The sequence below is a fragment of the Dendrobates tinctorius genome, unplaced genomic scaffold (genome assembly GCF_039654945.1).
Source record: "Dendrobates tinctorius isolate UK_male_01 unplaced genomic scaffold, ASM3965494v1 ptg000192l, whole genome shotgun sequence".
Taxonomy (NCBI): domain Eukaryota; kingdom Metazoa; phylum Chordata; class Amphibia; order Anura; family Dendrobatidae; genus Dendrobates; species Dendrobates tinctorius.
Genome location: NW_027361859.1, coordinates 4,347,828 through 4,370,102, shown reverse-complemented (window position 1 = coordinate 4,370,102; position 22,275 = coordinate 4,347,828). Strand labels below are relative to the sequence as shown.

Below are 22,275 nucleotides of genomic sequence, written 5' to 3'. Positions count from 1 at the left end.
GGACCAAGCTTTCTTTAGAGCTGCTGTGGTGGGTAGAAGATCACCGGGGGGCGAAGGGGTTAGGAGCAGGGAGTCTATGAATTGTTTAGGGGAGTGGGCCTGTGCCCAGGTGTACTCAATCTGTAACCATCTCAAGTCTGAATCATTCTTCCACCAATCTCGAGCCGGTTCCAGGATAGCAGCTCTGTGATATGTTAGAATATTAGGAATACCCATTCCTCCACCACTGAACGGGGCATGCATACATCTCAGGGCTATTCTAGGTTTTTTCCCAGCCCATATAAATTTACTCATTAGCGAATGAATTTTGGTGAGATACCGTTGCGGAATTGTTAGGGGCAGGCACCGAAGTAAGTAGATAATTTTTGGGAGACAGATCATTTTAAAAGTCTGCATTCTCGCCACCCAAGAGAGCGGGAGAAGAGAAAGGCGAGTAAGTTCTTTATCCAATGAGGTGTGCAGGGTCAGCAGATTTTTCCGGATCACGGAGTGTAGCGGGGCCAGTATAATACCCAGGTAGGGGATTCCCTCGTCTTCCCATTTGAAAGGGTAAAGATGAGAAAGAGTGGCTCTGGTAGAGGCTGGCAAGAAGAGCGGAAAAATTAAGGACTTGGTAATATTAAGCTTGTAATACGAGACTTGAGCGAAGGAGGACAGGATCTCCATTACGTGTTGTAGGGACACCTCTACATTAGTGCAAGATAAAATCACGTCATCTGCATATAGACTGACCACATGATTTATACTCCCCACTCGAATCCCCGAGATCCGAGGGCATTCACGGATAGTCTGCGCCAGAGGCTCTATAGCAAGGGCATAGATGATAGGGGAGAGCGGACACCCCTGGCGTGTCCCATTGGTTAATTCAAAACTCCGAGATATAAATCCGGATGCCAGAACTTTGGCGTTAGGGTTAGAGTACAGCGCCATTATGGCATTAAGTATGGGGCCTTTGAAACCAAACTTGGCCAGAACAGATTTCAGATATCCCCAGTGCACCCTGTCGAACGCCTTCTCTGCGTCCAGGGACAGGAATACACTGGGGATTTTCCTCCCCTCAGCCACCGCAATCAGATCCAGCATACGTCTCATCCCATCTTTCACCTGCCTCCCCGCCACAAACCCCACTTGATCCGGGGAAATCAGTGATGGAAGAACTTTATGTATTCTAGCTGAGATTATTTTGGCGTACAATTTTAAGTCGCAGTTTAGGAGGGATATTGGCCTGAAGTTTCCCGGTGAAATAGGGGGTTTTCCTGGTTTTGGCAGGGTAGTTATAATGGCCTCTAGATTATTTGGTGAAATATCTGCTGTGGCTCGCCAAGAGGAGAAAAGTCTCAGGAGGAAAGGAGACAGGGTTTCAGTGAATTGCCTATAATAGGAGTTAGTGAGGCCGTCTGGGCCTGGAGCTGAATTTCTTTTGGCTGTGGTCACCGCCTGGCGAACCTCTTCCAGAGAAAAAGGGGAATTTAGTTGCTCCAGCTGTACTGCAGATAACCGAGGAAGATTAATATTGTTTAAGAAGGAATTAATTGCCGTTTGGGTAGGCTTTGGGGCAGTGGGGTCATTTTTAAGGTTGTAGAGAGACTGGTAAAAGTCAGCGAATGCGTTGGCTATTTCCGTTGGGTTGCGTATTGTGGCATTAGAACCCGTCACGAGGTATTCAATTTTATTTTGCATTTCTCGTTTTTTAACCCTCCTGGCTAGTAAGGCACCCGCCCTGTCACCCATCACATAGTACCGCTGTTTGAGGGATCTTAAGTTTTTCTCATAGTCTGCCATCAACACCTGGCGGAGCTGTGTTCTTAGTTTCCTGAGTTTGTCAGATGTCGACAAGTTTGGGGCAGATTTATTGTGGGCTTCCAAAAGTACTATGTGGGACAGTAGAGCTTTGTAAGTTACCTGACGCCTCCTTTTCTCCCTAGTGGCAATTTTGATGAATGACCCCCTAATATAGGCCTTGTGTGCAGACCAAAGCGTTTCCTCTGTCACCTCCTTGTTATCATTAAAGTTAAAAAACTCTGCGAGGTCGGCCTGCAACTCCTCAGAGATTTGTCTACAGGCTAGGAGGGAGTCATTCATGCGCCACCGGGCAAAAACAGGCGTGCGGTTTTGCTCCTGAACTGTCAGGTATATGGGGGCGTGGTCCGACCAAGCTATAAGTCCAATTTTTGAATCTGAGCAATCCATAATAAGTGAGCTATCAACCAGAAAGTAGTCCAATCTGCTGTAAGAGGTGAACCGAGGCGAGAAGAATGTGTAGTCCCTCTCATTTGCATGTTGGTATCTCCATATATCATGGAGATGCCTTTCTGAAATTATTGTGCTCATCTCCTTCCTCTTTACAGCAGTATTGGAGCAATCCAGAGTGCTGGACATTACCATGTTAAAATCCACGCAGATTATTTGCTTACCCTCTTTAACGGATGAAAGCTTGGAAAGAAACCTCCGCAAAAAGCTGATCTGACCAGAGTTGGGGGCGTAAACGGTTGCAATAGTATACTTAGATCCATTTATGGAGCAATTAATAATGGCGTATCTACTGTCAGGGTCTAAATGTTGTGAATGTAGTGTGAACGCAACAGTATTTTTTACACAAATGAATACTCCAGCCTTTTTTTTTTTTCCACAAGCCAGCAGTATGAAAGGAAATTTAGCATTATTTAACCTGTGCGAGTCCCCTTGGAGGAGATGAGACTCCTGACCACATATTACATCACATTTGGATTTAACCACTTCCCGCCAAAACATGGATCTCTTGGCTGGCGAGTTCAGACCCCTAACATTTATAGACATACAGTTCAGTACCATTGTACATGAAAAAAAAAGTCTCTTGCCTAGAGCTGCAGGGGGAAAAGGAAGGTTAGGCAGGAAAGAGATAACACTAACAATATTGACATCACTAACATTACTGATGTAGGGAGCATCAGTCCACAAAGAAAAAAGCCCAAAAAAGGGGCCTGCGGTATGGTGGAAATTTACCGCCATGGGGGTTCAGGGTCCTGGTTGAACAGAACCAGCGGACCTTAAAAGTAGCAACTAAGTCTCAGCCGCGACTCAAACATATCACATAACTCACACGACGGACCAATCTTCATTCACTTTATCCTGTTGGGATGATCCTGTAGCTCTTGGAGATCTGGCCGGGAGATTTGCCAAGTTCCATGAGGATAGGAGCTTTGCCAACTGCTGTGGGGAATGGCAGGCGTGGGTATTTCCTGCTCGGAAAAGCAGGATCTTTACAGGGAAACCCCATCTATAGGATATAGCTTCATCCCTGAGAACTTTGGTATAAGGAGCAAATTCCCTCCTTTTTGCCAGGGTTCCTGCAGACAGATCTGGAAAAATGGACAGGTGCCGGAATTGCTCAGACAGAGGGGGTCTCTTTCTCAGGGCTTGCAGCAGGGCTTCTTTGGTCTTGTAAAAGTGCAGGCGAGCTAAAGTGTCCCGAGGGACATCAGCACTGAGGGATTTAGGCTTAGGGACTCTGTGTATTCTGTCCACCAGGAAATCAGTTGCAGTCAGGTCTGGGAGCAGCTCCTGCAGCAAGGAGCCCAGAAAACTCTGCAGCCCCTTGTCTGGTATGGCCTCTGGAATTCCTCTGATTCTTATATTATTTCGGCGGGACCTGTCCTCTAAATCCAAGACCTTGGTATGGAGCTTTTGCACTTGTTCCTCCAGTGCTGCATTGGCATCAATGAGGCTATTGTGTGACTTTGTCAGCTCCCCCATTTTAGATTCAATATGTGCTGTACGGCTGCCTATGGCAGTGATATCTCCCCTCAGCTCAGCCACCATATCTTTCCAATCCTGCTGCAGTGATGAGCGGAGGGCACTGAGCAGTTTCTGCATTGTACCTTTGGTAAGCGGTATATCTGCAGCGTCTGTGTCCAAGTCTGGGCCTGCTGTGGATCCCCTCCTGGATGAGCATGTGGAAGCTGTGGAGGAGGATGCTGCCGCCATTTTCCCTCGCCCCGTGCTGGAGAAGAAGTCTGTAACTTTCGCCGGGGACGGCTTCTTCTGGGATTTTCCCCTTGGCATGCTACGATCCTGGATACCTCCGCAGCACTCCCCCCCGTGTGCAGAGAGATTGGTGCCGCTGGCGAGCCGCAATGAGCCGATTAGGAGTCGAAGTGGCTGGAGCTCAGCAGCTAAGTGACCGGTGCCATTAGCAAGCAGGCCACGCCCCCCAATAATCTTTGTTTTCAGATCATTTGAGAGTTGTTTTGAGGAGCCCATGATGCCACTCTTCATAGGAGAATCTAATAGGAGAACTACTTGCAAGTGGCCACTTTAAATACCTTTTCTCATGATTTCATACACCTGGCTATGAAGTTCAAAGCTCAATGAGGTTACAAAACCAATTTAGTGCTTCAGGAAGTCAGTAAAAAGTAGTTAGGAGTGTTCAAATCAAGAAAATGATAAGGGTGCCCATACTTTTGCACCGGTCAAATTTTGTTTAAATGCAGATTGCACATTTTCTGTTAGTACAATAAACCTCATTTGAATCCAGAAATATAACTGAGTCCATCAGTTATTAGATATATGAAACTGAAATAGCTGTTGCAAAAACCAAAATTGTTATAAAGAAAAAAGGTTAACATTAATAGGGGTGCCCAAACATTTACATATGACTGTATCCAGTCAGTAACTCCACTCAGCCAGTCATCATCATTAGTCTCAGATGTTTGATAATCAGGCTCACTACCTTTCTTAACCAGCAGAGAGAGTTCATCGGGCCTGAGTGGTGAAGGGGAAAATGAACTCACAACATAAGGGGGTGACCAGGTACGTCACATACCTCCCTGCTTTTGGACTCATATGTGTCTAGTTCGGCACTCTGATGTCTTAGCAATGCTAATGTAATGTGAGGTCTTCTGCTGTTATCAATGTGTATTGTAATGTTAATGTATTTGTCATGTAATATGCCTAAATTTAGGGATAGTATAGAGGTTTGCATAGAATAATAGTGGGGTTATGTAGTGTTTGGGATCCTAGAGGGCACTATAGAACTAGAAAGTAAGATGTTAGATTTAGATATAGGGAGATGTAGATTGAGATAAGATCGTAATAGTTCATTGTTTAAACCAATGGAATAGTTGGTGGGAGGAGTTACCAGAGGGAACAGTAGTTTTTCTTGAAAGTTCTAGGGTTGAGTAGAGAGAACAATGTGGGGAGTTACAGTGGCTGGAGACAGAAAGAGGTCTAAGAAGGAAGGTCTGGGGATGCTTGTTCTTGGAGCACGTGAGAAGCAAGGCAGCTTGGAAGGATCATTGACTAGTCTGCGGGTCACCTTCCGTGACGTCCGGGACCTACGGTCCTAACAGGGATTGCAAAAGGCAACCTGAAATTTTCCCCCAGAATGAGGAATGTGGACGGGGAGCACTCAGTAACAGCTAGCTGGAAGATTCGGAGACCCTCGGGCTTGGATACCACGGTGCAGGAAGAAAAGCAGAAGGGGCAGACCAGGGAACGTGCAGGAGATGGGATTCTCATGTATTGTGAAAATGGATGGACTGTAACTGTTATGAAGTAGCCTGAGTTCAGTAATGTTTTATTGGAAAAGAACCAGAACTCTGGTTATGTTTGTGTGTGCCTGAAAAGGACTGGAGTACTGAATGCTGAAGAGATTCCTGACCCACAGGTGGGAGAAGCACTTGACACGCACAGTACACCACAAAATGGACATTCTTATATTTCTGTAGTGGAGCATCAGGGAGTGGAAATGACACAAAAGCCCCTCGCCATGACTGACACCCTGGCCCCCATTACAGGGACATGACAGGGAGCAAAAGTATCATTGTCCTTGCTGTTTTTTCTAGGTCTATGTGCTGCCACTGCCTGAATGCAGAATGAGGACCCTCTTATTACTACATCTAATTGTAACATCCAGGCCAGTGCTTGTCCCCTCTGTTTCCACTTCGGTCACTGAGAGGCGCCGTGCCTTTGTTGCAGACGATGTAAAGCGACGGCAGTGGCGTACCGTCAATAGTAGCAGACCACGCAGCTGCTATGGGGCCCGGATGGGTGAGGGGGCCTGCGACGGCCGCTGCGGTTTGGCAGCTGTGCTGTGCTGACACAGTACTATCTCCTTTAATTAAATGTAAGCGACGGCCGCCGTATACCCCCGGGCCCCTTGAAGCTCCCCTTTCCTTGTTTCCTGGTCAGCAGTTGGCTGAAGTCTCTGGCTGGATTTGCATAAGAACGCCACGCCTCCTAGCAGCCAGAGAGGTAGCAGCACACGTGCATTGCAGGAAGCAGAAGGGTCTCTGGTGCTGATGGGCTACATGTACAAGGTGATGTGTTATAATGAAGGGTCCTGTCTGCACGTGTAGGCTGTCTGTCAGTGGTGGGCTGTGCTTGGTCAGGATGCAGCAGAGTGCTGTGTGTTCCCCCTGCAGAACATGAGCTCACAAGAAGGAGTTAAGATGTTGCTCCTTGTGAGGAGGGAGGAGACCCAGCCGTCTGTCAGGAGGGGGATGAGGTGTGTGAAGGACTTTGGCTTCCTCCTGTGAATTGTGACATAACATTGCTTCTTCAGTAGTGATGTGTCGTTCCTGAGCGATCCTATTCAAAGAGCCGGCTCCCTGCTGTGAACTAAATGAGCCGGCTCTGCAGGGAGAACAGCGGAGTTTTTTTTTTTTTTGGCGCCTGGCAGCTCCAGCTTAGTGAAGCCTGACTGTGACTCATCTGGGGGGAGGAGCGGTCAGGAGAGGAGGAGATGTGGAGTTGTGGGCTGTAAATAAATGCAGGTGAGTTAACCCTTCAGTCCCAAATATATCCTTCCAGTTCCTCCATGGCATATATGGCATGTGATTATGTGTAGTAGGAGGAGGGACTCAGCACATTGTTTGTCATCATCATCATCATCATCTGGAATGACCTGTGCGTTACCTTTAGTCCCAAATAAAGATATACCTCACTGTCCCCTCATCCATGGCGTATACATACAGTATATGGTATGTGCAGGAGGAGAGGCTCAGCACATTGCTTGGTATATCATCTTCTCATAGTGTTAGGCCAGGTTCACATTGCGTTAATGGCCCTGCGTTCAACGGGATCGTTACATAGCGGCACTAACGCACCCATTGGCCGCAATGATACTAACGCATCCAAACGCATGATGCGTTACTTCATGGTGCACCCCCAACTGCTGCAGACCGCGTTCCAGGGTGCGTCATGAAGTAACACATCATGCCGATTTTGGATGCGTTAGTATCATTGCAGCCAAAGAGTGCGTTAGTGCTGCTATGTATCGGATCCCGTTGAACGCAGGGCCAGGAGGATTCAGGACAACACTACAGGGAGGAGGATAGACGACGTCAGTTGTTGCTGCTAAGGGCTCATACTCACTAGCGAGAGTCGCATGTTTCTCATCTGAGTGTCTCGCATGGAAGCCTGGCACTGCCGACGGCACTGGGACTGAAGCATGCGGCTACATGTACTTCTATGCAGCCGCCCCCTCCGGTCCGAGTGCCGGCGGCAGTGCCAGGTTTCCATGCGAGAGACTCGCAGGAGAATCACGCGAGTCTCTCGCAAGTGAGTATGAGCCCTAAGGGTAGGGTAAGTAATGTAATGTGATTTTAGGTAAAACCTGTGGAGAGATCTAGGTCCAGCTCCAGTCAATATATAGAGTTCAGCTGGTTTCACACTTGCATATTTTGGCTGCACACGGATCCGTTTTCGTCACGACTGACTTTCAGTGGTGACGGATGGGACTTGCGTGTGCATCCAGGTGTCACTGTTTTCCCAGAGATCTGTGTGTCTGCATATTTTATCAGATGCACAAAAACTCAACTTGTTGCAGTTTTGTGTCATCTGAAAAACACGCAGGCACAGGGAGATGCACGGATCCGCGGCTACACGTCTGGAATTAACATGGAGTTCTATGGAGCCTGGATCCAGTACAACACGGGTCCATGTGCAGGTATCCATTTTGCGGCACTAAACATGCTCGGAAGCGAGGGATGTGCTGTATGGGAAAGTGATGACACTGTATGGGAACAGTATGCAGACATAATGTAGACTATGTCCGCATGCTGCTCTGTCATACAGTGATCTTTCCTGCCTCACTAGAAGGGCTTATGCCCGGTGTTACAGTGTGGTAATGATAATAAAATGTATTGGGAGCATGTATATAACATGGGGGCTCCTGGTTAGGGGCTGTACGAGTGGGGCTGCGTTCACACTAGCGCTATGGTATGGTGCGTTGTGATGCGTAGCAATCCTGATGCATCCTGATCCAGATTACATGCTAACATAGATAAAGAAGGTAATTAAGCATTAAATGCTAAAGTACGTCCAGCTGTACAAGAAATGGGACCAAATGTGAAAAAATAAACATCAGGAAGGGAAAAAAAAAATGTGAAAATGAGCTGATTTTCCTGAGTAATGAGCGAAGAGCTGTATTCAGCAGAACGCAACAGCAATTAAACACTAACTGGATGGAGGACGAGCGATGCTGCCGGAGAGGAGATAGCACTGTGCTGCGCTATGACTCTGGGGCAGGATTACAGATGTTTGCAAGAAACTAAGGCATATAGAGGATTAATGTGTGGGCAAGAATGCTTTAACCCCTTCTCGCTGACAAAACGTATACTTGCATCCTAGATATGATGATCATGCCTTTTGTCTGTTTAGAACACCCCTGGGAGGTGAAGGGAAGACACAATGTGTAGTTCTTGCCATTTAAAATTCCTTTATGTATCACTCATCATAGTGACCTACTGTCATTCAATCTGATTCTGGGGGGGGGGGGACTTAGAGGGAGTCTGAACACAAAATGACTGAATGTACAGGTGCTCAGTGCACCCTTGGTGAGGCCAGTCTAGGGCACCTTCTGTCTGCTTTGTATCTAGCTCTGCCAAGGGTGCACTGAGGACATATTTGGTATGAGCAGTCATTTTGTGCCGACAGATTCCATAATCGCTGGTCTTATTGTAGACAGCTTAACGAGGTTGTCCTGCTTAATCTTCCACTTTGACTTTTACAAGGAATATATCAAATTGGATGTAAGTGTTTTACTTTTTCTTTTACTCAAATGAGAAAAAAAATCAAAGACTAGCTATAAAATTAATTGTTTGACCTATAACATGCATGCCTGGAGTTAAGAGCACCTGTTGACTTTTTTTTTGTGTGTGGGGGGGGGGCCCATTCAGACTTTTGCTATGGGGCCCCATGATTTGTATGTACGCCCCTGAGCGACGGTATTGTTTGATTCTTGGATGTTGGTGCTGCTTAGCAAAGCAGCTATGGAGTTAATTCTTGACACCGTTCTGTGAGCTCTGGGGGGAGCTGTCAACTCTTTAACCCCTTTACCCCCGAGGGTGGTTTGCATGTTAATGACCGGGACAATTTTTACAATTCTGACCACTGTCCCTTTATGAGGTAATAACTCTGGAATGCTTCAACGGATCTTGGAGATTTTGAGAATGTTTTTCATAACATATTGTACTTCACATTAGTGGTAAAAAATTCTTCGATATGACTTGCGTTTATTTGTGTAAAAAACGGAAAATTTGGGCAATTTTTAAACTTTGAATTTTTATGCCCTTAAATCAGAGAAATATGTCACACAAAATAGTTAATAAATAACATTTCCCACGTCTGCTTTACATCAGCACAATTTTGGAAACAAATTTTTTTTGTTACGAAATTATAAGAGTTAAAAGTTGACCAGCGATTTCTCATTTTTACAATAAAATTTACCAAACCATTTTTTTTTCAGGGACCACCTCACATTTGAAGTCACTTTGAAGGGTCTATATAGCAGTAAATACCCCAAAGTGACATCATTCTAAAAACTGCACCCCTCAAGCTGACCAATACCACATTCAAGAAGTTTATTAACCTTTCAGGTGCTTCACAGGAATTAATGGAATGTGAAAGGAAAAAGTGAACATTTAACTTTTTTCACTAAAATCTAACTTTAGACTAATTTTTCTTTTATTTTCCCAAGGTTAAAAGGAAAATATGAACCCAAAAGGTTTTGTGCAATTTGTCCTGAGTACGCTGATACCCCATATGTGGGGGAAAGCCACTGTATGGGCCTATGGTAGAGCTCGGAAGGGAAGGAGCACCATTTGACATTTTCAAACCAAAATTGGCTGGAATTGAGATCGGATGCCACGTTGCGTTTGGAGAGCCCCTGATGTGCCTAAAGAGTGGAAACCCCCCTAAAGTGACCCCATTTTGGAAACTAGACCCCCCAAGAAACTTATCTAGATGTGTGGTGAGCATGTTGAACCCTCAAGTGTTTCACTAAAGTTTATAATATAGAGCCATGAAAATAAAAAATCTTTTTTTTTTCACAAAAAATGATCTTCTAGCCCCCAATTTTTTTATTTTCACAAGGGTAACAGGAGAAATTGGACCCCAAAAGTTGTCCAATTTGTCCTGACTATGCTGATACCCCATATGTGGGAGAAAACTACTGTTTGGACCAGTGTTGGACTGGAGCACCTTGGGCCCACCAGAGAAAAATCATCCTTGGGGCCCACTTTGCAGTTATATAGAAATAATACCAATTCTTTTGCAAAATGAGGTAATATCAAAGAAAGTGGTTATTAGCCTACCACGGTAACCTTCAAAAGGAACCTGAAGACCCACCTTTTCTGACAAGCCTACAACCTACAGTGATCCTCAGTCTTCTGAACTGCCGTACGACCAACTCTACGCTCTCCTAGTGTGTCCTTGCCCATCCCCTGTAGACTGTGAGCCCTCGCGGGCAGGGTCCTCTCTCCTTCTGTACTTGTGTGTGCCTTGTATTGCTCATGTTTATTGTACTTGTCTTTGTATGCCCCTTTTCACATGTAAAGCACCATGGAATAAATGGCGCTATAATAGTGAATAATAATAATTAGCCAATGAATAACTTCCGTAATTTAAATTAATGTATAAATAAAAAACTAAAGAAACACTCCAGACAAAAAAGAAACACTTATGTCTCGCTCAGGGCCTGTTGGAAAGTTGTTTAACACAAAAATAAATACTTTCAAGGTACATTTCCTTAAAGCATAAGTCCCACAAAGGGAACTTACATCTATTTTGAGCATGGGGCAACATCACACAGTGATGTAAATGGTGAGGTAGACAAAATTCTGGCCATCTCTCCACTAACAGCGAAACAGATGCCTGTTCCATTTGTGAGAACCACATCTACAATTGTTTCACATCCTGGAAATATGGGCGTATCCATTAAAGTGCAATAAGAAAAAATAAGTATTATTTACTAGATAAAAATGATTATTATATAAAACTGACTTTACTGAACAAAATTTATCATGGTAGGTGCCATGAGAAATAAGAAGTGAGGTGAGAACCTAACACCCCTGGAAGAAGCAACATTTGCAAAACGGCGCTCGTCGGGCGGCAAGGGAGAGCATCACCAGCATCTACCACTCTGTGCATAAGTCCCAGAGTGATTTGGATCGTTTTCCATAGAGTGGGTATTAAGAATCTACCTGCTGCTATTATATTGCTCGCCATTTTTGAAGCTAGAGTGTTTTCTGGCCATAGAGGTAGGTAGAGTAGATTGAGACTGCAGCACTGGAACCCTACCAAGCACATCCGATATTATTCCAGCCACCAATTGCCAAAAGAGCATAATTTTTGGGCAAGACCACCAAATGTGTAAATAGGTACCAACTCCGAAGTGGAGGGGTGCCATTTGTTTAATTGAGAGGGGGTGCGATACCAGCGGGACACCACTTTATAAGAATTTTCTTGTATTTTCACACACTGTGACAGTCCATGAGATTATAAATCGAGGCTATCTGCTCTTCTGTAAAGTGGACATTAAGGTCCCTTTCCCAAAGACCTATATATGCCCTCTTTGGGCAAGCTTTTTCCAGAACCAGCTAATTATAGATTTTAGATTGGATGGAGCAAGTGTAATTGGCCTTTATATTTACGGCAATAGTCCTTCAATCTGTTGTAATGAAGGAAAGAAATGTTAAGCTGCGATTCAAATGCTTGAAGCTCCAAGAGGATCAACAAGTAACCATCAGCGAACACTGGTCTATCAGTATTGGCAGACTAAACGAAGGCCGGGTAGCACTGACAAAATCTTTGGGCAATTTGGAGGGGATAGTGCCAGTGATGTCTTGTAGTGTTAAAATCGGTGATCAGGGAGGGGTAGCTCTGGGATGTTCACACATCCATATTTTGAGAATGGCTAACATGATCTTGTTTGCGATTAGTTATTTTGAGTTAATGTAATCGTACAATAAGGGCAGAACTCTCAGGAGGGTGGGAGCCAAGTGCTCCTCAATAGATAGCCATCATTTTTCTTGGGGTTTTCTAATCCAATCCACCACTCTAGTGAGCATTGCAGCTTTATAGTATTTAAAAATATCTGGGGCACCCATGCTTCCTTTGGATCTAGGTAACGCAAGCGTGTTAGCATTAATGCGGGGGGCATCTGTTTTTCCAAATAAAGTAAAAAAAAAAAAAAAAGGTATTGATCTTGGCAAGATAATGATTGGGAATGTGGATAGGGAGCATCTGAAACAAGTATAAGAATTTGGGCAGGATTATGCTTTTCAGCAGGTTTTTTTCTGCCAATCCAGGATAGGAAAGGCACTTTCCATGATTGTACTATGGTGATAGCTTTATTCAATGTAGGCATAACATTAAGCTCTAGTAGCTCCCCAGCTGACCTCCCAATCTTGATGCCCAAATGTGTTATGTATTTGGAAGGCCAATTAAATGGATGAAGTTTTTTGAGTATGTCGACAGAGGTTTTGGGCATATTGAGACTCAGTGCTTCTGATTTTGTAGAATTTACTTTAAAATTAGTTTTCCATACCGATCCAATAATCGTACAAAAGCAGGAGTGCCCTTATTAGCTTTAGACAGAAACACCAAAAGGTAATCTGCGAATGCCGCTGATTTATGGTGGAAACCACCCACTTGGACCACTTTAATCCCCTCATCTTGCTGAATACTTTGAATGAGAAGCTCCATGGCCAATACATATAGAAGCGGGGAAAGAGGGCAGACTTGTCTTGTGCTGTTCTGGATCCGAAAAGTGTCTGACATTAAGTTGTTAATTTTTAGGCTTGGGTCTTTGGGAACCCATCGGGACCTGGAGATGTTCAAATGGTCTAATCAAGTACTCCCGATGAAGGTCAGATAATTTGGGTAAATGCAGAGGACAAAAAGGATTGAGTGTCGATATTCCTCTGATTCCTTTCTTCCACACATTCATTATGGCGTATTTGATATGTTTTTATAGAGGGTCAGAAATGCATCAATTATTTGATTATAATTCTGGGTAACCTGGCCATCCTTAGTTTTAATTTGATGGATAAATGTCCGGGTTTGGTGTTTTTTGACTAAGGCTCATCATAGAGTATATGGGGCCCATTATACATGGAGCATTATATGGGGACAATTGTGTATGGAGCATTTTATGGGGCCCATCATATACCCTATGGAGCATTATATGGCACTCATTATACTGTATGTACAATATATGGTGCTCATTATACTCTATGGGGCCCATCCTATACTGTATAGAGCATTACATGGAGTTCATCATATACTGTATGGAACATTATATGGGACCCATTATGTATGGAGCAATATATGAGGCTCATTATTCTTTATTGCGCATTATATGGGGCCCATTATACAGTATGGAGCAATATATGGGGCTCATTATACTGTATGGTGCAATATATGGGGCCTATTATATACTGTTTGGCGCAATATATGTGGCTCATTATACTGTATGGAGGATTATATGGGGTCCATTATTCTGTATGGAGCAATATATGGGGCTCATTATTCTGTATGGAGCATTATATGGGGCTCATAATACTGTATGGAGCAATATATGGGGCTCATTATTCTGTATGGAGAACTATGTGGCGCCCATAATACTGTATGGAGGACTATACTGTCCAGTTTCTAACCTATTGTAGAATTTGCAATAGATGTTAAGAAGTGAAATCTTTGGCATTGTACTATACCTATATTTCTCTGCCATATCTGCCACATATGAATTGTGGTATGTGGGACCAACTGAGACTCTTTTGCCCGGGGCCCACAAAAACCTGGAGCCGGTCCTGCAGCCTCCCACAGGCCCAAACACTAAACGGACACATTTTCAGATTGCTTGCTCTGGAAATATTGGCGTTTAGACTTGTGGACACTGAGGCTTTCCACAACCTCATGGGGCCGTCCCTTGGTCCACGGTCCCCAGTTGCCACTATATTTTCCCGTGTGCTGTCCTCACCTTACACCAGCACGTTACATAACATTACCCATGCCATGACCAATGCAGTTAATGGGAAGGTCCACTTAACGACTGACACATTTACAAGTGGTTGTGGCCAGAGAACCTACCATTCCCTGACTGCACACTGGATGAACCTTGTGTAGGCCGCTACCAATTCAGACCCAGGGACAGCACATGTGCTACTGACAGTAAGGATTGCGGGCTTTAGTTCCATCAGGGTTTCCTTCACCTCCACCAGTTCCTGGACACCCTCCTCCTCATCCTCCATCTCTGAACTGTCATCTCGGAGCACATCGTCAATATCAGTCGCAAGCTGGAATCACTGCAGCACTGCTTCAGTAAAGCGACAAGCTCTGCTGAAACTAATTTGTTTAGGTGACAAACAGCACACGGCCACAGAGTTGTGGAACAGTATAACAGACCAGACCAGACAGATCTGTGCCTCTCACCGCTGAACCTACGACCAGGCATGGTCGTGTGTCATAATGGCCATAACCTGGTGCCGGCTCTGAAGCTTCTCAAGTTCGCACACGTACCATGCCTGGCCCACGTGATCAACTTAGTGGTTCAGTGCTTTCGGAAAACCTACCCAGAGTTGCCCAAGCTACTTTTGAAGTTACATAGCTTGTGCGCCCATTTCCGCAAGTCAGCTACAGCTGCCGCCAATCTGGCACTGCTACAGCAGCACTTGAAAGTGTCAGCTAACCAACTGGTGTGCGACATGACCACGGGCTGGAACTCCACATTACACATGTTGGCAAGGCTTTGTGAGCAGCAGAGTGCAGTAGTTGAATACCAGTTACAACATGCCCGTCGGTATTCCGCTCATCCTCCGCACATAACCACCGAAAAGTGGGCATGGATGTCGGATATCTGTGTGCTTCTACAAAACTTTGAGGAATCAACCAAGATGGCCAGCGGCAATGACACCATAATCAGTGTAACCATCTTGCTTCTGTGTCTACTCAAATGCTCACAAATAAGGAGGAAGCTCTGCAGTTAGAGATGGAGGAAGAAATTACACAGGGTGATCCTTCCTGCGGTGTAAAAGGCTAGTAAAATGGTCCAATACCAGAAGGCCCTAGTCGAACAATTAGTACAAAATTTCCCATTTGACAATGCAGGTGACAGAGGTCATAGTTCCTTTGCAAAAAAGTAGGAGAGACAAGGGAGACACACCAAGTCCAACAGAGCTAGAAGACCCTATCAAAGGTTTTGGACAGTTTCATTAGACCCTCTTAGGCTGCTTTCACACATCCGTCTTTTTGAATCCGGCACGATGCGGCTAAAAGTGTGAAAACTGGATCCGGAATTGGATCCGGTTTTGTCACATAGAAAGTAATGATCGCCGCATCGTGCCGGATGTACATGCGGCGCCACTGGTTTTTGCCGGATACGGCACACATGCGCCATCCGGCGTTTGCAAAAAACGTTCCCTGCAACTTTTTTTGCAGCGCCGGAACGGCTTTTTAAAGTGCGCATGACCGGACACTGTGAGATTTTACCCCACAAGTGCCCAGCAAGCGCTCGTGTTTCTCTCTCTCCCTCCCCTCCATAACTCTCTCTCTCCTCCATACCTCTCTCTCCTCCATCCCTTTCTTTGGCTGGCTCGCTCGTCCCCCGCTCTTTCCAGCTGGCTCTCGTCCCCCGGTGCTGCGGCTCCTTTAAATGTTATCCAAGCCGCATCAGGCGCCGCATCTACATCCGGTGTCACTGCTACAGGCCGGATCCGGTGGCCCGGCTTTTCGCCACACGCCGCCGGAACCCTGACACCGGATGTCTGAAAGTAGCCTTAGCGCCCAGGCCCTGACAAAGATGGAAAAGTTTTGGAAGATGGTGAAGGAGTACCTTGCCAACTGTACCAGCGTCCTCCGTGATTCCTCTGTGGGTACAAGTATTGGGTATCCAAACTGGACACTTCATATGAACTGTCCCTCTTTGCCTTGGAGTAGCTGTCCTGCCCTGCAGCTAGAGTTTTGTCAGAGCGGGTTTTAGTGCCGTCGGAGCATAATAACTGATAGCCGCATCCGCCTGTTAACTGAAAAGGCTGGCTCTTATCAAAATGAACAAGGCCTGGATTGACCCATACTTCTAAACCCCACCTCTTCCCACCTAAAAAAAGGGTATACGGCTCATAGTTTCTTCTTTTTCTTGTATACTATATGTATATACAGTATATATTTCTTGTATAATTTTACTAGTCTCCTATAAAAGGACAATTTCATAAAAGGAAAAGTGTATTAACAATCCTGAGATCCTTAATGTAATTCATCCTTCAACACTTCTATACAAACCATACCAATTCTCCCTCAACTACACAGGTCCTACAGCAATATCTTAACATATAGACAATATAAGAGATAGATGCAAAGAGATGTATAATATTATTAAAGGCAGTTGTTTATTAAACCTTGGTCATAAGTATAAAACGGTGTCCAGACACCATTCTCTTTCATGTGGTCTGGCATCACTTTTGGGTAAATGCTGTTGAGCTTGATTAGGACAGTTGAAGAGGGAACCATCCAGTTTCCACTTGGTCTCATCTGATTAATAAGACATCATCCTTATAAGATGTCACATGCTTGACGCTTGCCTTAGCAAATGTCCCTATCATGTATACCAGAGAAGTGCTGGTCAACCACTTTAAGATGCAATTATAGTGTTCACATAATGATGAAGTATTCTATATAAATGGTGAAATATTTAGGATTGTTATATGCATTATACTTGCTGATGTTTATTGGTAATATATATTAAACACCTTCTTCTCCACGGTATTCACGGTGGAAAATGAAATGCTAAGTGAAATGCCGAGAGACAAAGAAAACCCTATATTAAAGGTCACCAATCTAACCCAAGAAGAGGTGCAAAACCGGCTAAATAAGATTAAAATAGATAAATCTCCGGGTCAGGATGGCATACACCCATGAGTACTAAGAGAACTAAGTAATGTAATAGACAAACCATTATTTCTTATATTTAGAGACTCTATAGCGACGGGGTCTATTCCACAGGACTGGCGCATAACAAATGTGGTACCAATATTAAAAAAAGGCTCTAAAAGTGAACCTGGAAATTATAGGCCAGTAAGTCTAACCTCTACTGTTGGTAAAATATTTGAAGGGTTTCTGAGTGATGTTATTCTGGATTATCTCAATGAGAATAACTGTTTAACGCCATATCAGCATGGGTTTGAGGAATCGCTCCTGTCAAACCAATCTAATCAGTTTTTATGAAGAGGTAAGCTATAGACTGGACCAAGGTGAGTCATTGGATGTGGTATATCTTGATTTTTCCAAAGCGTTTGATACCGTGCCACACAAGTGTTTGGTACACAAAATGAGAATGCTGGGTCTGGGGGAAAATGTGTGTTAATGGATAAGTAACTGGCTTAGTGATAGAAAGCAGAGGGTGGTTATGAATGGTATATTCTCTAACTGGGTCGCAGAGACCAGTGGGGTACCGCAGGGGTCGGTGTTGGGACCTATTCTCTTCAACATATTTATTAACGATCTGGTAGAAGGTTTGCACAGTAAAATATCGATATTTGCAGATGATACAAAACTATGTAAAGCAGTCAATACAAGAGAAGATAGTATTCTGCTACAGCTGGATCTGGATAAGTTGGGAACTTGGGCTGAAAGGTGGCAGATGTGGTTTAACAATGATAAATGTAAGGTTATACACATGGGAAGAAGGAATCAATATCACCATTACACACTGAACGGTAAACCACTGGGTAAATCTGACATGGAGAAGGACTTGGGGATCCTAGTTAATGATAAACTTACCTGGAGCAGCCAGTGCCAGGCAGCGGCTGGCAAGGCAAACACGATCATGGGGAGCATTAGAAGAGGTCTGGATACACAAGATGAGAGCATTATACTGCCTCTGTACAAATCTCTGGTTAGACCGCACATGGAGTACTGTGTACAGTTTTGGGCACCGGTGGTCAGGAAGGATATAATGGAACTAGAGTGGGTACAAAGGAGGGCAACAAAATTAATAACGGGGATGGGGGAACTACAATACCCAGAGAGATTAGCAAAATTAGGATTATTTAGTCCAGAAAAAAGACAACTGAGGGGCGATATAATAACCATGTATAAGTATATAAGGGGACAATACAAATATCTCTCCGAGGATCTGTTTATACCAGGGAAGGTGAAGGTCACAAGGGGGCATTCTCTGCGTCTGGAGGAGAAAAGGTTTTTCCACCAACATAGAAGAGGATTCTTTACTGTTAGGGCAGTGAGAATCTGGAATTCCCTGCCTGAGGAGGTGGTGATGGCGAACTCAGTCGAAGGGTTCAAGAGAGGCCTGGATGTCTTCCTGGAGCGTAACAGTATTGTATCTTACAGTTATTGTTAGGTTCTTTAGAAGGACGTAGATCTGGGGATTTACTTTGACAGAATTTTATAGGCTGAACTGGATGGACTATTGTCTTTTTTTGGTCTTACTAACTATGCTACTATGTTACTATTGCAATCAGTATCATTTAGCGTTCTAAAATGCTCTCCCTTTTAGACTTGTGATTTAACGCTTACTGTAACTATCCTTGTACAATTCATCAACAAATAAATATGAAATGACTACTTCTCTGTGTATTTTCTCTGATGTGCAAGAAGAGGCTTCTCTGTGTGTATTCTTTGACTCACAGAAAGAGTGGATTTACAGGAACAACAATTCCCACATGCTGGAAATGAAAATGGCTTCTCTCCTGTGTGAATTCTCAGATTTGCAGCAAGATTTATTTGTTGGTACAACTTTTCCCACAATCTGAACATGAAAAGGGCTTCTCCCCCTGTGTGTATTTTTATGTTTATCAAGACATCCTTTGCTAGTAAAACATTTCCCACATTCTGCACATGAAAATGCCTTCTCCCTTGTGTGAATTCTTTGATGTACAGCAAGACTTAATTTCTTGGTAAAACATTTCCCACATTCTGCACATGAAAATGGCTTCTCCCCGGTGCAAGTGTTTTTATGTTTACTGAGATCTCCTTTGCTAGTAAAACATTTTCCACATTCTTGATTTGAAAATTGCTTTTCCCTTATGTGAATTTTTTTATGTGTAACAAGATTTGTTTTGAAGGTAAAATATTTCCCACATTCTGCACATGAAAATGGTTTACCCCGTGTGAATTATCTGATGTGCATTAAGACTTAATTTCTGGGTAAAACATGTCCCACATTCTGAACATGAATATGGCTTCTCCCCAGTGTGAATTCTCTGATGTAAAGTAAGACTTATTTTCTGGGTAAAACATGTCCCACATTCTGAACATGAATATGGCTTCTCCCCCCTGTGAGTGCTTTTAAGTTTACATAAATTTCCTTTGGTGGTAAAACATTTCCCACAGTCTTGACATGAAAATGGCTTCTCCCCTGTGTGAGTTCTTTGATGTGCAGTAAGATTTGTTTTCTGAGTAAAACATTTCCCACATTCTGAACATGAAAGTGGCTTCTTCCCCGTATGAGCTTTTTGATGTTCAGCATCACTTTTGTTGTTTTTATTTTGCTTATCAGTCTGTAATAAATCAGAGGATTGGACCTGTTGATAAGGAATAGATGATAGATTTTTGCTGTGAAGGGCTGGCAGGAGATCTGGAATAATGTCTTGCTCTTCATATATATATATGGTGTGGTACCATCATCAGCTGCTTCAAAATCAGTAACTGTCACATGTTCCTCTGATGCACAGTCATCTGCCAAGAAACAGAAATATTTTTTCATAAATGCTGCTTTCTGAAACAAACTGTATTAAAATTCAATTACTAGTTGACGAACACATGAGATACAAACTGTAGACTTCAATGCCAGGACTAATAAATTATGATATCAAGTCAGGAGGTTGTACAATTTTTAATTTCTCTTCTTTTTACAGACTTTTTTTATAGCTTTATATTTCAGTGTACTTGTCATCAAATTTTTCTAATGAAGTGTTCAGTGAAAAATCATAAAGAGACCTGAAACTCAGTACTATTAGGTGGTGTCACTTGAGTGTGGCATAGCAGTGCCAGCACACACAGCCTGAACTCCGGTTCGTAAATGCTTACCTTTTCTTCACTCTTATGAGATACACCCCTATTTGTACCTTACTGTACACCTTTATTGATTACAATGTTGCACATAATGGATACTGATTATATCTCTATGAACTTATGTGACAACACGTAGGTGACCATCACCATCTTTTTAAGCACTGCACTTTATACTGCTTAAATTACATATTGCTTATTATGAGAGAAATCTTCCAGTTTTGCATATGCTATATACTGGTCACATTTATCAGTGCTGTAGGTGCTGAACTGCTCCCTTTCGTTTTTTTAATAAAATGTTTTGTATTTCTTTTTGTCTCGTCACTTTTTGTATTTTTAAATAGTCCTGTCCTAATTAGTGTCTCAATCAAATAAAACACAATTTGTTATATGGAATTGACATTTGTTATTTATACATTTTTGGTTCTATTAGTTTTCTTTATTATCTCTCTGACATCTACATGAAATATAGCACAGAACAAGGCAAAGGGGAGGAGCAGGATGGTCGTGTACATAGAAGTCATGACTTTAGAGCAGGTGTAAGGTTTGACTAGTACATGTATTTTTGTATGTATTTTCATTACAAAATTAAGGAGCAAAGAGAAATAAAAGGAGGACTAGTGAAACATTGGCTTTTAAGACCTATATGGAAGCACTGGGACACCTGAAAATTAATTTGAAGCAGTGCAATCCTGTCATGGTTGACAGTATCGGATTTTTGAGTTATCACCCAGATTATAGGAGTTGTCCGGGCTTTCTGTACAATTTGTGTGTTGTCATAACCAGCCTCCCCGTGCAGCACACAGTGCGAAGCAGCAGGGAAATGACTGATTGGACAAAGCAGGAAGTTAAAGGCTTGTACATAGGGGATTATAATGTGCTGTGTGCATCCATCCACACACATCCATCCCTATAGATTCTTCACAATACTCATATGTCATAGGTAATGTGGGGACATGTGAAGCTCTCTCACCAACGTGATGTGAGGACATGTGACGCTCTATCACCTCTGTGGATGTGATGTGGGGACATGTGAAGCTCTATCACCACTGTGGATGTGATGAGACAAGTGACGCTCTATCAAAACTGTGGATGTGATGTGGGACATGTGAAGCTCTATCATCACTGTGCATGTGATGTGGAGACATGTGAAGGTCTATCACCACTGTGGATGTGATGTGGGACATGTGAAGCTCTATCATCACTGTGCATGTGATGTGGAGACATGTGAAGGTCTATCACCACTGTGGATGTGATGTGGGGACATGTGAAGCTCTGTCACCACTGTGGATGTGATGTGGGGACATGTGAAGGTCTATCATCACTGTGCATGTGATGTGGAGACATGTGAAGCTCTATCATCACTGTGCATGTGATGTGGAGACATGTGAAGGTCTATCACCACTGTGGATGTGATGTGGGGACATGTGAATCTGTCACCACTGTGGATGTGATGTGGGGACATGTGAAGCTCTATCATCACTGTGCATGTGATGTGGAGACATGTGACGCTCTATCACCACTGTGGATGTGATGTGAGGACATGTGAAGCTCTATCACCACTGTGGATTTGATGTGAGGACATGTGAATCTCTGTCACCACTGTGGATGTGATGTGGGGACATGTGAATCTCTTCACCACTGTGGATGTGATGTGAGGACATATGAAGCCATCACCACTGTGGATTTGATGTGAGGACATGTGAAGGACTATCACCACTGTGGATGTGATGTGGAGACATGTGAATCTCTGTCACCACTGTGGATGTGATGTGAGAACATATGAAGCTCCATCACCACTGTGGATATGATGTGGAGACATGTGAGGTATATCACCACTGTGGATGTGATGTGGAGACATGTGAATCTCTGTCACCACTGTGGATGTGATGTGAGAACATATGAAGCTCTATCACCACTGTGGATGTGAGGACATGTGAGGTATATCACCACTGTGGATGTGATGTGGGGACATGTGAAGGTCTATCA

General features: G+C 43.7%; 1 protein-coding gene across 1 annotated transcript in view; it reads right to left on the bottom strand.

The window, feature by feature from the left end:
* The window catches only part of LOC141055949 (uncharacterized), a 92,014-nt gene extending 70,736 nt beyond the window's left edge, over positions 1 to 21,278 (bottom strand). The window contains exons 1-3 of the mRNA XM_073552646.1: positions 21,260 to 21,278; positions 19,381 to 19,870; positions 18,920 to 19,298 (exon numbers count right to left, since the gene is read on the bottom strand). Coding sequence (XP_073408747.1) covers positions 18,920 to 19,298; positions 19,381 to 19,870; positions 21,260 to 21,278 — 888 coding nt within the window. The remainder of the gene's footprint in view (positions 1 to 18,919; positions 19,299 to 19,380; positions 19,871 to 21,259) is intronic.
* Positions 21,279 to 22,275: the final 997 nt, after the last annotated feature.